We start from the raw sequence: 18,022 nt of genomic DNA on the forward strand, positions 1-18,022 counted from the left end.
TCTGCTCTTCTTTCTCATTCGACAGAAGGATATTTCAGCATTTGCTATTTTTCAGTATTCATTCTATTTTATCGTGTATGCAGATTGCTCTCCTCTGTGTCTTATTCTTCCTGCAGTCAGACATGACTTAGCAATGCGGAATAAGAGACCTCAGTCACTTGGCTGACCACTCTTTTATTTGTTAATACCTACTACAGATTTAAAGCAGTTCAACTTAGATACCTGACAAAATCAGGCTGAGAAAATTTTCTGAAGAAAAATCTCCCAAACCTAGCTTACTTAAAAAAAAAAAAAAATCTCATGAAGAAAGTATCTCTTAACAAACCATGTGCTGTACCAAAATGTTAGGTTTTTGTGTTTCTTTGAATTAAGGCTTAATAATGATTTTGCCTAATTCTTTAGTGATATCTCTACCATTAGTGAGTCACATGTGATTGGTCAGTTTAACATGGAAAGTAAGTTTCTTGATATTATATATGATTAATATCAGTTATAAAAAGGTAACTAAACAGCCTGTATTTTCTAAGCCAAGGATGAAAGCTTCTTTACAAGTTTTCCTTAAAATCGTAATATTGGAAATGAAAAAATTAGTCTCAATAGAATTTCCCTTTAATAATATACATATTACTATGTAAATATGTTTCAGGGAAAAATTGTAATATTTACAAATATATATACTGGAAAACTTTTCCTTGCTGTTTTTCTTACAACTAGTGTCTCTGTGATATCTTTTCTCCATAGGACTTAGACATCAACCTGACAACAAATTCAGCCCTAAGTTTGGAAATATATCATTGTTTTCTTTTTCATACTCTTTCATCTGTGTAACTCTCCTAGGAATAAGTAGTCAAAGAAACTTTAGAGGTCTACAGAAAAATGAAGTTATTTGTAAATTTGCATATGCACACACATACGTACACATTATGTTTTGTAGAAGAAAAAAAGAGCTATTATATAATTTTTGAAAGGAGACTGTGTCATTTTAAGAGAAAAAGAAATGTTTTTGTGATTTCTCTTTGAAATTCACCTTTCACAATATTCAGTGTCTAAGAAATTGCTTACTGTTATTTTGCATGAAATGAGAGCCGCTCATTGCAGCATATTAGTTTATGATCTACCTTACCTGTTTTAATCTACTGTTTTTATTAAAATGAGTTGGGTTGCTGTTTGTTTTTATCACTGCATTTTTATGCAAAAGATGCAAGTTGGTTTTTTAAAAAGCATTTGCAGAGTATCAATTTTTAAGATGATATCTTTTTTGGTGCTTAAATAGGTTGTCAATGGAATCACTGAAAGTAGTGCAGCATGTTTTCACAGAAAAAGGAAGAAACTAATGTCAAAACATTTTTAAAGAGTTTTGCTTGCTACAGCTTTTCTCTAGCATGTAGTTGACACTAAGTTTTGTTGCGATAACACGGTGAATGTGTTTTTTTATGTTTATTGTTTACATAGCTCCATTTAGGATAATGGAGTCTTTATAAATAAGAGATATTTTTAAGGAAGTCTTCGAGATCATGTCTATTTAATGTTTCCTCTCTTTTCCTTATGCCCCTACAGAAATTCATGATGAAGGTAAGACATCTTAATATATATGCTATGTATATAGATATATATAGCAGATATATTACTATATATGGATTATATATGCATATATCTGCATATTAGTATAGCTGCATTATATATATAACAGATATATGTATTACTATATATCAGCTATATATATGTGATACTTTGTATGTTTTATGTATGGTTATATACATTTGTTTTACTTTTCAATCCATGTAACTTTTCTTCACATGCTTTTAAAAAGTTTTTAAAAATTCAACTTTGGAGCTTTTAAATTTAGATAAAACACATGTTTAGATTTAACAACTCAACAAACAACATTTGACATTTTTGGGTCATATTGTAACATATTACATTTAATTAGCTAACATTAAGAATTTCTCTTATTAAAACAATTTTAATAGCTCTCCATTTAGAATGTTCACTCTGGGGATTATGTTGACTTTGCATTTATGCACTTTTGTATGAATACAATGGGAAATTCTTCCACTGGGAAATTAGGGGAGGCACCAAGAAACTACTTCTACTTACTCCGGGAGAAGTGAAAATAATTCAGCCAGCCCCTTGTTCATTTCTAAACTAAATTGGAAAAGTGAAAATATTGTAAAAGTAGACAAATAGGCCGGGCGCGGTGGCTCACGCTTGTAATCCCAGCACTTTGTGAGGCTGAGGCGGGCGGATCACGAGGTCAGGAGATCGAGACCACGGTGAAACCCCGTCTCTACTAAAAATACAAAAAAATTAGCCGAGCATGGTGGCGGGCGCCTGTAGTCCCAGCTACTCGGAGAGGCTGAGGCAGGAGAATGGCGTGAACCCGGGAGGCAGAGCTTGCAGTGAGCCGAGATTGCGCCACTGCACTCCAGCCTGGGCGACAGAGCGAGACTCCGTCTCAAAAAAAAAAAAAGTAGACAAATAAAAAAGAGTAAAGCATGTGGACATGTCATCGAAGGAATATGTAAGGGACAGACAGGAAGAGCAGACTATGGTTATTTTAGAATATATAATAGAAAATGTTTGTTTCATTTTCATATGCCCGCTACATTTCTCCTATAACATTTATGAGGTTTAATTTTTTTAATCTTAAAAGCCAAGAAACAATGGGTAGGTAGAAAAATTGATTGATATTCCATTAACAAAGCCTTAAAAGAATTTATGATTTTGAAAGAAAGAGACTGTGAGAAATATTAAATCAAAATTCCAGATATAGATGGAAAAGTTTGCTTTGAAGAAAGGGAAGCACGCCCTTGTCAGTCTGTTGCATTTTGTGGTTAAATCCATCATGTTTAATAAAACTGAACCAGGTGCATTGTGGGACATCCTAATCTGGACCTGTTCACTACCAGTGAGAATTTGGCGTTTTGGATGGGATGACAGAACAGAGTATTTCTTGGAAGCCATCTATCAACCAGGACATGAAACATCTTCCAGAATTTCAAATAACTCTAGCTCTTATTTTTCAGTAGAAAATATTATGCTCACATTTTGAAGAGAGGACGTTAGTCCCTAAATTAGACATATCATGAAACAAGAGTTTGGGTTGGAAAAATATGTAAAACAACAGCAAAATAGGAATATTTCCTCTCTTTGCAAATACTGATAACTAACTTACCATTTGGGGTTTGAGAAAATTTAGTTTTTCATGCTAAATCTGCATTTGCTGTATTCATTTTATCATCTCATTCTTAATTCAATTGTACAATACTGTATGGACTTCCCCTTGGGAAGGGTGCATGAAATGGTCGCCTGAAACAGACATCTGAAGGTCTCTTGTGAGAACAAATGCATATAAAAACCAGTGCAAATAGAAAGATGATGTAGAATTAGTTAAAAGCAGGTGGTATGCCTAAAATAATTTAATTAGGCCCCCAGTTCTTTTCACTTCGAGGCCAGAAGGCCAATAGTTATTTTCACACGTGGAATGGATGATCTGGAAAGGTTAGAATTGGATTAAGGGGAGGGCGTATGCATGCAATTACGGTAATTTAAGTCACTTAAACGGAAAAACATGCTGAATTTTATCTCGCTTTCACCTTTCAATCATGCTTTGCTGTGGGTTTCATACGGAAAAGGCATTAACTTCTTAGAACCAGATGGATGCTTTCTTGTTGTGGGAGCCTATTTCTGCTGGTTGGTGCTAAACAGTGATGCATTAGGACTGTCCTAAGCCTGATCTGTTCCCTGAGGAGACTTTCCATGAAGACACCATCCCAAGTAAGCCAGTCCGTGTCAAATGGATGTCTTGACAATGTTAAACTGGCCTTTTCAGGCACCTTTATCTTGAACTGAGGCCAGGATTCTCATGGGTTGTTATAATCCTTCAGTGACCCTGGTGTGTGATTCACTACTTATTTTATTTTTTAAGAGACAGGGTCTTGCTCTGTCACCCAGCCTGGAGTACAGTGGCATGAACATAGCTCACTGCAATCTGGAACTCCTGGGCTCCAGTGATCTTCCGGCCTCAGCCTCCCAGGTAGTTGGAATTACAAGCATGAGGCACTTTGCCTTGCTCTGGGCCAACTGTATTTAAAAAAACATGGAGCCAAAAAACGCAAACCAGAAAGAACAAAATATAGAGCCAGTAATTTTAATGTGTGTGTAAACCTCTTTAGTCACACACACACACACATGTGTAGGCAAAGCTTTACGGTAAAATGAGCACTTTCCGGTTAACTTCAAGGCCTTGTCCTTCACTTATAAAAAATTTTGTTTTGACTCGTGTGGCTGCCAGGTGTTATTAAAGTTCATGTGGATTTTATAGTTTTGGAACTTAAATCTGGTATGAAAAGGTGAGCTTCTATCAAAGTAATTCAAACCAGACAAAGTAAATAAAATTGTTCTTAGCCACAATAAATCAAATGCATTATAGAAAAAATAAGTGCTCTCTAAAGAGAGCCTCATTCTCTGAAGGAGTATAGTTTTTCAAAGTAGTTTTTTCCCTTTTCTTCTCAGTTATGTGAAAAAAAGTGATTGTTTGTTTTGGTTTTGTTTGTTTGTTTGTTTTTGTTTTTGAGGCAGAATCTCGCTCTGTTGCCCAGGCTGGAGTGCAGTGGTGTGACCTCAGCTCACTGCAACCTCCGCCTCCCAGGTTCAAGCCATTCTCCTGTCTTAGCCTCCTGAGAGTAGCTGGGATTACAGGCGCCTGCCACCAGGCCCAGCTAGTTTGTATTTTTTGTATTTTAATTTCACTGTGTTGGCCAGGCTAGTCTTGAACTCCTGACCTCACACGATCCACCCGTCTTGGTCTCCCAAAGTGCTGGGATTACAGGCATGAGCCACTGCGTCTGGCCCCCCAAAAAAGTGTTTTTTTCAGCAGTTTTTCTTATTTTAATACCTTTTAATATCTGTTTTTAGAATAGTTCTCAGTTTTTTCAAGCAAAACATAAAGTTATTTTAAGAAATTATATGGAACAACAAGAATGTGATATTTGTTTAGTAAAAAGGTTATAATAATATTGGATATTAAAGCATCTTTCTGTACTTCTTAAGGCACAGGTCAGTATCATCACTCTTACTCTGAAAATTTTTAAAGACCTCCTTTTCCTGCAAAAAGAAGTACAAACTTCTCGTCATATTTTATACCTTCCGTGGTCTTTCCCTGATCTAATTTTATAATTCCTGTGAAGTTTTTCTGTGCAACCCAACACTAAAATTCCATGATTGCTTCCTTTTTCTTACACACCTTGTGATTATATACCATGACCCCTTTATACATACTCCTTACTCAGCCTGAAATGGGCTTCCCCATATCCAGTTTTTCATTTGACATTTGTTTACTGAGTACTTACCATGCCTGACCTCACGCTCATAGCTGGAGGTGAAATGATAATCAGGACAGTGTCATTGTCCTTGAGGAGTTTTCAGTCTGATCAAGGGGAGGCGGGTTCTTGTGTAGAGTGTAAGGCCAATGTACAGGTGTATACCTAGGGCTGCAGCAGGATGGGGAGAGTGACTAGCTTTGAGGAAACTGGATGAGGCTTCATAGAGGAGGTAGTCTTTAATCTGAGTTTTAAAAAGTAGAGGGGGAAAAAATCTGAGTATAAATGGGCCAGTGCAATTCAAACCTGTGTCATTCAAGAGTCACATGTACATAAAATATGTAAAAGTTTCATTCCATTCTTATAAAAACTTTATTAAATTATAAAATCAATACATATTTATTCTATACAGTTTGGAAGTTACAGAAGAAAAATCCTTCAATTACATTAATAGGAAAAAACTATTGGAGGCTTTCTTATTAAAAAGGCTTTATAAGGCAGAGAAGACTAGAGAGAGGGAACGTTGTGTTCCGAGATAGGGCAGCATGAAAGCAGTGTGGCATATCCAGGGAAGGGGAAGTGGGTATGTTTGGAGCACAGGGTGATTGAAGATGAGGCTGGAGATGAGTGAGACAAATGTCTCTCTGTGCTTCTCAAAGTGGTCTCTGGACCAACAGCATCAGCATCACCTGGAAAATTATTGAAATGAAACTTCTTTGTGTCTACCCCAGACCTACTGAATCAAAATCCCAGTGGTAAGGGCCAGGAATCTGTGTTTTTACAAGCTCTTCAATTTAAGAAGCACTCTTACTCTTCTGTTTCATGGAAAGGGGTTGATTGGACTCTTTCCTAAAAGCAATTAGGAGGAACGAGAAGTTTTTAAGCCTGGAGGCATTATGATCAATTTTGTGTTCTAGGAAGACTCATTCGTTGAATCAATGTTGATTTATTTATTTATTTTTTTAAGATGGAGTCTTGCTCTGTTGCCCAGGCTGGAGTGCAATGGCGCAATCTCAGCTCACTGCAACCTCCACCTCCTGGGTTCAAGTAATTATCCTGCCTCAGCCTCCTGAGTAGCTGGGATTACAGGCGTGTGCCACCACGCCTGGCTAATTTTTGTATTTTTACTAGAGATAGGGTTTTGCCATGTTGGCCAGGTTGGTCTCGAACTCCTGACCTCAGGTGATCGCCCGCCTCGGCCCCCCAAAGTGCTGGGATTACAGGCTTGAGCCACCACGCCTGGCCTGAATCAACATTTATTTAGTGCCTCTTGCATGTTCCGTATGCAGGTAGGCACCTGGAATACAATGGTGACCAAGGTACCATGGTTCCCACGCAGTGGAAACCATAATAGAATGGGAAACAGATTATTATTAAGTACATTATGAATAAAGAACTATAAATTATGATAATTATTTACTGATACCAAGTTTATTTTTCAAGAATTAGATAAAATGCTAACCCCATAATAGAGGTTACATTAACTTTATTCCAATGTATACATTATTTCAACAGCACTTTGCTTGTCTGCAAGAGCTCTTAATGCATTCTTTCCTACTAACGTTCCTTTGAGAGCAAGAGAGTATTTTATCGACTTGGTTAAGTTACCGTTTTGTGTTTTTCTCTCTTGTTCTCCTTTTTTTCTCTTCTCTCTGAAGACTGCTCAAGGTGGTGGTCATCGAACACTCCTCTACGGACATGCCATATTGCTGCGCCATTCCTATAGTGGCATGGTGAGTATGCATTTTATTTCATCTCCCTGTGGTCGTGCTGATCCATTTGGGGGTACATGGTCAGCAGATGCTGGTAGCATCATTTCTGCAATGGTATTAATGAGCTTGGACGTTTGTGTTCTTTAATATCTTTGTGCCCTTGTTAGTTTCTCATGTAAAAGATGAGAGTCGGCTCAGGTGACTTTTAAGGTCCTTTAATTCTATCATTATATGATTACCATCTTTAGTATCTTACTTTTTTTTTTTTTTTTTTTTTTTTTTGAGACGGAGTCCTGCTCTGTCGCCCAGGCTGGAGTGCAGTGGCGCAGTCTCGGCTCACTGCAAGCTCCGCCGCCCGGGTTCACGCCATTCTCCTGCCTCAGCCTCTCCGAGTAGCTGGGACTACAGGCGCCCGCCACCACGCCCGGCTAATTTTTTGTATTTTTTTTACTAGAGACGGGGTTTCACCATGGTCTTGATCTCCTGACCTCGTGATCCGCCCGCCTCGGCCTCCCAAAGTGTTGGGATTACAAGCGTGAGCCACCGCGCCCGGCCTATCTTACTTTTGATAGAGTAGTTTTAGGAGGAGAGCAGTGTAAGAGTGAAGAGATATTTTCTTTTCTGATTTTGTTTTAAAGAGTTCATTTATTAGAGAAATAAGGTATCTTTATTGAAAGATCAGATTTAAGAAAATCTACCTGTGAGCTCCAGTATTAATTGTACTCACCAACTTCTTTTTCTTCTTCACCAGGTTTCTCTTTTTCCACATCTGCTCCTCCTTTCACTCAGTTATTCACTAGGCTTCCCTTGGGCACAGTTTTCTCATTCTCTGCCTCATGTATATATGCACATATATGTGTGTATATATGTAAATGTTTTAAATATATATTTTATAAATACTTTAAAGTATTCTTAGATATTACATATACAGCTGACCCTTGAACAACACAGGAGTTAGGGGTGCCAATCTCCTGCACAGTAGAAAATCACATATAACTTTTGACTCCCTCAAAAGATAACTATTAATATCCCCCTGTGGACCAGAAGCCTTACCGATACCAGTCAACACATATTGTGTATATGTACTATATACCATATTATAATAAAGTAAGCTGGAGAAAAGAAAATATTAAAATCAAAAGAAAAAGATATTTTCTATACATTAAGTGGAAATGGATCATCATAAAGATTTTCATTCTCATTGCCTTCGTGTCAAATAGGCTGAGGAGGAAGACGAGGAATTGGTTTTGCTGTCTCAGGAATGGTAGAGGGGGAAGAACATCTTAGTAAGTGGGCTTGTGCAGTTCAAACCTGTGTTGTTCAAGGGTCAATGTACATAAAATATGTAAAAAATATGCAAAAGTCTCATTCCTTTTTTTTTTTTTTTTTTTTTTTGAGATGGAGTCTGGTTCTGTTGCCCAGGCTGGGGTGCAGTGGTGCGATCTCGGCTCACTGCAAGCTCCACCTCCCAGGTTCACGCCATTCTCCTGCCTCTGCCTCCCAAGTAGCTGGGACTACAGGTGCCCACCACCACACCCAGCTAATTTTTTGTATTTTTAGTAGAGATGGGGTTTCACTGTGTTAGCCAGGATGGTCTCGATCTCCTGACCTGGTGATCCGCCTGCCTCGGCCTCCCGGAGTGCTGGGATTACAGGCGTGAGCCACCGCACCCGGCCTCATTCCATTCTTATAAGAGCTTTATTAAATTATAAAAGCAATACATAGTCTATATGATTTGGAAGTTGCAGAAGAAAAATTCTGATCACACTAATAGGAAAAAACTGTTGGAGACTTTTAAAAAAAGTTTTAATCTCTTCTGTCCTTAAGGTTTTTTTTTTTAAAAAAAACATAATTGAGATCTTACTACGTTACCAAATTTATATCGTTTTGTTTTTTGAGACAGGGTCTTGCTGTCACCCAGGCTGAGGTGCAGTGGTATGATCATGGCTAACTGTAGCCTTGAACTCCGGGACTCAAGTGATTCTTTTGCTTTAACCTCCTGAGTAGCTAGGACTAGAGGCGTATGCTACCACGCCTGGCTAATTTTTAAATTTCTTGTAGAGATGGGAGTCTCACCATCTTGCCTAAGCTGGTCTTGAGCTCCCAGACTGAAACAATCCTCTCACCTTGGCCTCCCAAAGTCCTGGGATTGCAGGCATGAGCCACCATGCCCGGCATGATTTTCTTTTCCTTTTCTTGTAACGTAAGCATTTTCCATGTTGTTTATATTGTCAACATAATTTTAGTGGCTACATGATAGTTAAATATCTAGAATATTATACAATATCTATAATAATATACTTGATCGTTCCTTTTAAAAAGTAGATGATTCCCATATTATGTAAATTGTTCTAAAGCAGAAGACTAAGTATCAATACCACTATCCGACTGGATTAAGAAAATGTGGCACATATACACCATGGAATACTATGCAGCCATAAAAAAGGATGAGTTCATGTCCTTTGTAGGGACGTGGATGAAGCTGGAAACCATCATTCTCAGCAAACTATCGCAAGGACAAAAAACCAAACACTGCATGTTCTCACTCATAGGTGGGAATTGAACAATGAGAACACTTGGACACAGGAAGGGGAACATCACACACTGGGGCCTGTCATGGGGTGGGAAGAGGTGAGAGGGAAAGCATTAGGAGATATACCTAATGTAAATGACGAGTTAATGGGTGCGGCACACCCACATGGCACATGGCACGTGGCACATGTATACGTATGTAACAACCTGCACATTGTGCACATGTACCCTAGAACTTAAAGTATAATAAAAAATAAAAATAAAAAATACCACTATCCAACAAGGGCACACAAATTTTCAATCTCAATCATGGATATTTATGTGATAACTTGATTTTAATTGTCTATTTAATGAAATTCAAAAGTATAGGATGAGAAGTATAGGAAATACATGGACGTGATTTTAATGATGATTTAATAATATCATTTAATGTGTTACATCACATGAATGGGTCAGATAAGAAAACTTGTGATCGTGTTAGCAAGTGCTGGAAAAGGTTTTTAATAAAACTCGCTGCTCATTCTTAATAAAAACTAAACATTGATTATTTCCTCAGTGATAAAGATTATCAGTGTCAAGTCAATAGTGAATATTGTAATTGTGAAATGCTGAAGCCATTTTTAAAATCAAATTAACTAAAATAAAAATAAGAAGATGTTTTATCTACCATTGCTAACTAACATTGTGGAAATTTTGTCTGACACGTCAAGATATAAAACAACATAAAACGGTTTCGTAAAGTGGTTGGATGTAAGAAAAATATGTAAAAACAATTTGTATAGAGCAATCACATATTAAAATTTTATGGCAACAATTCCACATTCTACAGCAATCAAAACACGTGAACTACATGAAATAATAAATGTGAGGGTTTCTTTTAAGACAACTACTCTCTGTACATAACAGTTGGGTTAAGAGCCTCAACTTGGTTGTTAGATTTGGATTCAGTCTCAGTTTGCCACGTGCTGGACAGCCTGGGATATTTTGCATAATCGAGCCTGTAATTACACCTGAAATTTTTATACATTCATTAAATAAATATTATTTGGCATCTACTATGTGCTAGGTACTGTTTTAGGTCCTGGATATAGTAGTGAATAAGACCAAGTTCTTGCTCTTTTTAATTAACACTTAGTGGAATAGTCATAGAATCTACCTCAGAGTTACTAGAAACATTAAGGAGAAAGCATATGTTAATAGTTACAGTGCCTAATACTGTACTGTTATTGAAAAAATTACCAAAGACTTTAATAGGAATCACTTTGTTTTTGTCTGGGAAGTCTGATTATTGCAAAGTTGTTACATTTTTAAAAAATAAAGGCAGATGTTAAGCACAATTTATATTTAAAGTCTATAAACATAGAGGATTATCGTGGGCTACCTGTCTTGAGGTCAGACTGACACTTCTGCCGTGGCTAAAAACAAGTTTAGGGACCCTTGGAGCCTCTTGACTATAACCTTGGGAGCCATTGCTTTGTAGTTAAGAGTCAGAATCAGAATCTGCAGGTCAATTTGATTTCACATCCCCATGGCACTGGATTCCACCTAACATACCAGCATATCTGCCACTGATTGGTTCATCTGCCTTCTCACACTCACAGACACACACTTAGCTGGATGGGCCCTATACCGTAATAAGACATTTCTGGCCTTTGCATTATTTTCCCGGTGATTCTAAAGGGGGCTTGCTGGCAGTGCACTTGCTTGGTGATGGTAGTGTACTTTGAGATCCTACCACACTCATCTTTGTATCTCTGTTCTTACAACACTTTGTGGCATCGGGTTGGGGAGCAGTGGGCTTGAAAAATGATCCTAAACTTTATGTCCAAGAATATACAGTTAGGAACACGTAAGGGTGGGAAGAATAAGTAGATGATGGTGTTGCAAGAGTGATTACTCCTGTGGAAATGCACATGTATGTAGACGCACGAGAAACCTCATTTTAGTGCAGTGACATGCTGTGCACCAGAATAAATTCTAGGTGGATTTCAAAGAGTTAAACATTTTTAAATGGAAACAAAACTAGAAGGTAAAAGAGAATAGTCTTCAAATTTGTTTGGGAGAAAGATTTCTAACTGTCAGACTGCATTGTACTTTTGCAGATGATCATGAATATCACATGAAGTGAGAGATGTACAAATACATCCCCAGTTACTTGTCTTCCTGTACTGACAGAGAACGTTTCCTTTGTCTTTTATAAGGGAAAAAAGGACTACAATTCCTTTAGGGTGTTGCCCCTAATGCGTGCTGTTCTGCCTCACAGACATGTAAAAATCTGGGCTTTGTGCAGAAGCATCCAGATTTTCAGGAAAACACTAAGAACAGTAGGGATAGATGGATGCCAAATTACAGGTCAGAATAAGACTCTGCTGGTACGACTATAAACCTTAAGGATGGCTGGTCACTGTGGCTCATGCCTATATTCCCGGCACTTTGGGAGGTGGAGGTGGGAGATTGCTTGAGTTTAGGAGTTTGAGATCACCTTGGGCAACATAGGGAGATCTCATATCTATGAAAAAAAAAATTAACCAGATTTAGTGGTGCACACCTGTGGTCCCAGCTACTTGGGGGCCTGAGGTAGGAGGATCACTTGAGTCTAGGAGTTCGAGACCAGCCTGGGCAACAAGGTGAAACCGTATCTCTACAAAAAAGAAAATAATTAGCCGGGCATGGTGGCATGTGCCTGTAGTCCCAGCTACTCAGAAGGATGAGGTGGGATGATTGCTTGAGCCCAGGAGGTTGAGGCCGCAGTGAGCTGTGATCACGCCACTGCGCTTCCAGCCTGAGCAACAGAGCAACCTTGTCTCAAAAACGACAAACAAAACCTCTACTTACAACTACTATTTTGTATTTTATAGTATCTGTGCTGCCTGTCCACCTCCCGGTCTTCAACTGATAAGCTGGCTTTTGATGTTGGCTTGCAAGAGGACACCACAGGTGAGCATCTTGTGCTGCGGGAAGCCGGGTTCAGAGAGAACCCTGCAGGGATTGGATTGGAAGAAGCTGGGAAATACGATACATGGGATGAATGTTCTTATGGATGGAGTCAGGAAAAAATGTTCTAATGAAAGTTTTTCCTAGAAGGGGGAAATGTACATCATTCCTCTTGGTTATTCCCACATCATTAGTCGGATGTTCAAACTAGGCTTCAAACCTTATTCTTCTTGTAGGTTTGGATAGAAAATTAATATTTACTACATGATTTACTGGGTGTTAACCATATTAATATGCACTAATTAGTTTGTGAAGTAATTCTACATGTCTCTCTCAAAAATGTTTTTAAGTCTGAAAATATAACATACTTGATGCCAACATTCAAATAAAAAGGTCAAAAATGAAAGTCTCCTTCATTTCTCTGCCCACAGAGCATTCTTCTACATACCTGTCCAAGCAGACGTGCATTTTCAGATTTGTGAAACAAAAATGTATATATTAACACGTTTATTTTTTTTGAGAATCAAAATAGGAGAACACAAACTTGATGTTCTCCTCAATACTCTGAAGACTTTGCAGTGACTTTACCCCTATAAAATTGGACCGTTTTGTCTTTTACAATGAGCCTGCGTCACTTTGTAATTAAAGACCAAGTAGAAAAAAGAATGGAAGGAAATAGTTCAACTTTTATTAAGTTGTTCCTTTCAAGAGTGAGATCAAGCTATCCTCTCACTCCACTCCCCCTCTTTAAAATATTTACCCATATTCACTAAATTTTTTACAAACAACAAAAAGGTAAAAACAAAGGTATGTTTACCAGCCTCATAGACTTTTTAATAGACCAACACATCGTCTTGTAAAAGAAATTCCAAGAACCCCCGGCACCAGAAAGATAAATAAATATATTATTCTGACTTTGTTTTGTACAGGCTCTTATCATTCCTCTGTATTTCTGTTAGTTTTTTAGTTTTCTTTTTCTAGTTAATGTATTTCAGCACACAGTTAAATGAGAAAGTTGTCAGTTCTCTCTACAAAAGAAGTAAAAGACACAGACACAGTCTAGAACTTGTTTTCCTACCTTGAGAAGATTATGTAATAGTCAAAACAAGTAAGTGTTTTCTCCCTGCATCCTGATTTCCTTATGCTACTCTGTTTTTTCCCATAGTTCCCTACTTCTTCTGAATTCCTCAATTATTTATTGTATTTATTATTTGTTGTCTGCCTGCCTTCATCAGAATTAAACTCTCAAGGCAGATAATTTTTTCTTCCTTCTTTATGGATGTATCCCAGCCGCTAAAGCAATGATTAGCCAATAGTGGGTACACTATAAATGTTTGAATGAAATGAAAAGCTACCTGCAACTGTAAAAATGTGAATTGGATGAATGAAGATAAAGAATTCTGCCAGGTGACATTCAGGTTAGATTATGGTTTGTATAAGAAAAGCAAGTTAGAATATGGTTTATGTAAGAAAAAACACAGATTACATATTGACTGTAAGAATACTTACAAAATATTATTTGGTAATTCATTAATTCACTTATGAAAATAAATTTGTAGTGAGTGCTTCTAATAGGAGCTGGAGAAACCTCAGTAAACAAAACATACCAAGTCCCACTGTTAGGAAGTTACATTCTGGCATTGAGGAATTAGTCAAGAAAAAAAAAGAGTTATGGAAAAACCATAAAGTTGAGTGAAGGGAAAGAATGGTAAATGAAGACAGATGTCATGAAAACACTCCTCTGATTTTGGGATAGAAGTTGCATTTAGGTTTTCAAGGGTATTATGAACAGAATGAAGAATAGCATGCCGAAGCTTACATGTTAGGTATTGGGAAGAAAGAGTGAAGAAGAGACATGTGGCTCATGAGGCTTATGCTTGACTTGTCCTAGAAGAAATTGTTTGGTTGATGTAAACCAAGATCTTTTATAATTCATTCTTCTGTAAAAGGATTCTTTTATATGTTACCTTTAGTTTAATAGAAAGCATCACATTTTAAAATAATAAAGTAAAAAGGGGACAGGATAGTACAATCTTTAGATGATAATACCTTGCATCCTTCTTTGAGTCAGCATCCAAAAATAACTACTGAGAACATTTTCAAAAAATTGTTACAATTGTCACATCACAAAACCCCAAGTCCTAATGAAAATTGACAAAAAACGAGATGATTTTATAGAAAGCAATTGAACAGTATAGTGACATGTGAGTGTGTAAAGATGAAATCAGATCGGTGTGAGTGGTGAATTTAGTCTTAGATGAGTATAAATAAATATCCCTGTAAAGCAATTCTTAGTGGAAGAAAAAGACATCAACCTTCCCTAAGTGTCACACCCAGTTTCTACGAGAAGAATCTTATTTTATCTTAAGCTAAGGCTTAATTCTTTCTCTTTTCATGGTGTAAGAGATTAATTTGCATTAATTCCAGATTTCTGAAAGTTGTGTGTTTGGAATCATTGGCAAAGAAAATAGATTTTAAGAGGAACTTTTTTGTGTTTCACATATCCATATCTCTGCAGGTGAGGCTTGTTGGTGGACCATACACCCTGCCTCTAAGCAGCGATCAGAAGGAGAAAAAGTACGAGTTGGAGATGACCTCATCTTAGTTAGCGTGTCCTCTGAAAGGTACTTGGTAAGTGTGGAAAGTAGGATCATGAATCTGGTGATATGCTAAATGACAAGTCAATAAAATAATCTCTTTAAGGTTTGTATTGTAAATTGTCTACGAAAATTGCTTATAACCATTCCTCTATCTCTATTAGAGTAATGATAAATAACTTCCTAAATGGAAGAATAATGTGACGTGAGTGGAAATACAGCTTATCAGCTTCATTCAGGCAGGCTTCCCTCATGACCTGGATTCTATGGTCTTTATTTTGCACCTGATGAAAAGGCTATATTAATGAGGTTGTGCTTACCTATTCTGATATTTATGAAAGCAAATTATAAAGTGAGGAACACATGACATGTTAAGAAAGGAGAAATAGACAAAATAAGAAAGAGTTTGAAGTCTATCATTGACACTGCGTTGTTTCAAAAAGTAGGGGCTGGAAATGGGAGAAGGAAGAAAGAAGTTTGTGTTTTATCATTAAATGCTGTATTAGTCTGTTTTCACGATGATGATAAAGACATACCCAAGACTGGGCAATTTACAAAAGAAAGAGGTTTATTGGACTTACAGTCATGGTGGAAGGTGAAAGACACGTCTCACGTGGCAGCAGACAAGAGACGAGAGCTTGTTCAGGGGAACTCCTCTTTTTAAAACCATTAGATCTCATGAGACTTATTCACTATCATGAGAACATGGGAAAGACTTGCCCCCATTATTTAATTACCTCCCACTGGGTCCCTCCCACAACATGTGGGAATTCAAGATGAGATTCGGGTGGGGACACAGCCGAACCGTATCAAATGCATTTTGAACTTTTGTGGTAAGGTCAGTATGTATTTAATTTAACTTATTTAGTAAGTTGTAGTTTTGCCAGAGAATAGTCCAATACGGAAGTTTAGAGTAAATTGAAATGAAGTAAGTTGAAATGAAGATGTGAAGGATGCTAGAGCAAAATATTCATTTTAAGGTTGAAAAGTGACTAAATAAATATAAAATGGGGCATTGTAAACTTTATATGAATATTCGCATGAAAAATCCCAGGCATCACAGTGTGTGATGATTGAAACAAAAATCTGAAATAGGGCATGTGGCAATTTAGCAGATACTGGGTTATAGAAAGTATTTTACCACTACCATAAATCAAAATGTAGTTCATGTCTTACTGGTTTAGGATTAAGTAAGTAGTTGATACCCCCTTTGTTCTATAAACATGAAATAGGGTAAATTTGGGGGTGTTGTAAGTCAGTTTTGGTTTACCAATACATTTAATTCCAGATTTGAAACGTTTCTAGGAAGATTGGTTTTGTTTTGTTTCACTTGCCTTGTAGAAGAGGTAATGATGAAGACAAGGAAATGGTGTAACAGTGTCTCGTGTAACTGACAGAAACTATTAAATTAAATGGAGTGTCTGATGTTGCATAGCTATAGGGAGTCCTGAAGCATTTCTCTACTTTTGTCCCTTAACGAATGTAGGTAGAAATAGTCACCATGTGAATTTCTAGAACAATACAGGTGTGCAGATTGTAAAATAAGCATTTATTAAGCCCTTCCTGTATGCATGTGCTATGTGTGTTAAGATGATGTATTTTGATCAAATATGCATTTTGAATTGTAGTTGTACCTGGAAACCAATAGCAGTAGAAGTAATTCATGCACACTTTTAATATATAAATCATACACATACTTTATTTTGATTTCGACATAACTGTGAATTTTTTCTTGTTGTTGTTGTTGTACAGTTTGTGCCTCCACTGTGTATCAGAGTTTATTTGACAGGATGGCATCATGATGCACTGAAAAATGGAAAATCCAGACCTCACAGGGCCAGGACTTCTCGCATCTATTCTACAACTAACTACCTGAGAAAGTCATCTAATTCTCTGAACTCTGGCTTTCTCATCTGTAAAAAATGAGGTTGATGCTAATAATCATACATAGTGCCAAGGTTATTGTGAGGAAGCAATGAGATAATGGATTTAAATATGGGCAGAATTAAAAAGCACTATACAAGTGAGAGCAATAATAATGATGATACATGAGGTTGACCTCCTATAGAAGGAAATAAACCTCATGATTAATTAAAATTTACAAGTGATTTCCAAACTACATTTTATTTTATTTTATTTTATTTTATTTTATTTTATTTTATTTATTTGTTTAGACAGGGTCTTGCCCTGTAGCCCAGGCCGGAGTACTGTGGCGATCATAGCTCACTGAAGCCTCAACCTCCTATCCTCCCCAGTTAGCCTCCCAAGTGGCTGGGACTACAGGCATGAGCCACACCTTGCCCAGCCTGTGTAACATAGCCAATTATTTATATTCTCTTTCCTGGTAATCTTTTATATGGAGCTATAAGAGAGCAGCCAACCAGGCTGTTAAAATTTCACTTTCATTTGGTAATGAAGTCGTTACTTTTATTGTTCATCTCTATGGACCTAGCATATAGCAGAAACAGCAGGAAAGGCCAAGGACACATCACTCATGCTTTCTATCCTCAAGTAATTAGTGGAGAAAACAAATCAAACACATACAGAGCTGTATGAGGATATTGTCAGACAGTAAATACGCATTACAGTGTAGCTTAGAGATGCTGAAGGACATTCCTATGGGTATAGAGATGGTGAATTAGTATCTTACATTCCCACCATGGTGGATAGTAGCGGGTATATGAAGTACTATGGTGTGGGTTCAAAGACTTATTCAGAGGACTCACTGAAAAGGATCTAGAGAAACTGAAAGATCAAGAAGTGAGTTCATGAAAGGACTTTGGGATAGGCAGAGGGAGTTGAAATAATCTATAGAATAAACCCTGAATAACTGAAGATGGGCTGTGTGTGCCTTGTAGAATACACAAATATATATATATATATATATTTTTTTTACACCTATATATATATATACACGTATATATAT

The 18,022-nt window shown here is 37.2% G+C and overlaps 1 protein-coding gene across 6 annotated transcripts in view; it reads left to right on the top strand.

Moving 5' to 3' along the window:
- RYR2 (ryanodine receptor 2) overlaps positions 1–18,022 on the top strand; it is a 799,701-nt gene that overhangs the window by 309,005 nt on the left and 472,674 nt on the right. For 4 of the 6 annotated variants that reach the window (XM_032137648.2, XM_058430777.1, XM_058430776.1 and 1 more), the window contains exons 1-4: positions 1,449–1,572; positions 6,980–7,054; positions 12,424–12,502; positions 15,018–15,130. In XM_032137648.2, coding sequence (XP_031993539.2) covers positions 1,546–1,572; positions 6,980–7,054; positions 12,424–12,502; positions 15,018–15,130 — 294 coding nt within the window. In that variant the 5' untranslated portion in view covers positions 1,449–1,545. Of the gene's footprint in view, positions 1–1,448; positions 1,573–2,509; positions 3,778–6,979; positions 7,055–12,423; positions 12,503–15,017; positions 15,131–18,022 lie in introns of those variants that run through there. The other 2 variants (XM_032137647.2, XM_032137649.2) reach the window with 2 other exon arrangements.

This window comes from Hylobates moloch, unplaced genomic scaffold (assembly GCF_009828535.3).
Source record: "Hylobates moloch isolate HMO894 unplaced genomic scaffold, HMol_V3 SCAFFOLD_18, whole genome shotgun sequence".
NCBI classification, from domain to species: Eukaryota; Metazoa; Chordata; class Mammalia; order Primates; family Hylobatidae; genus Hylobates; species Hylobates moloch.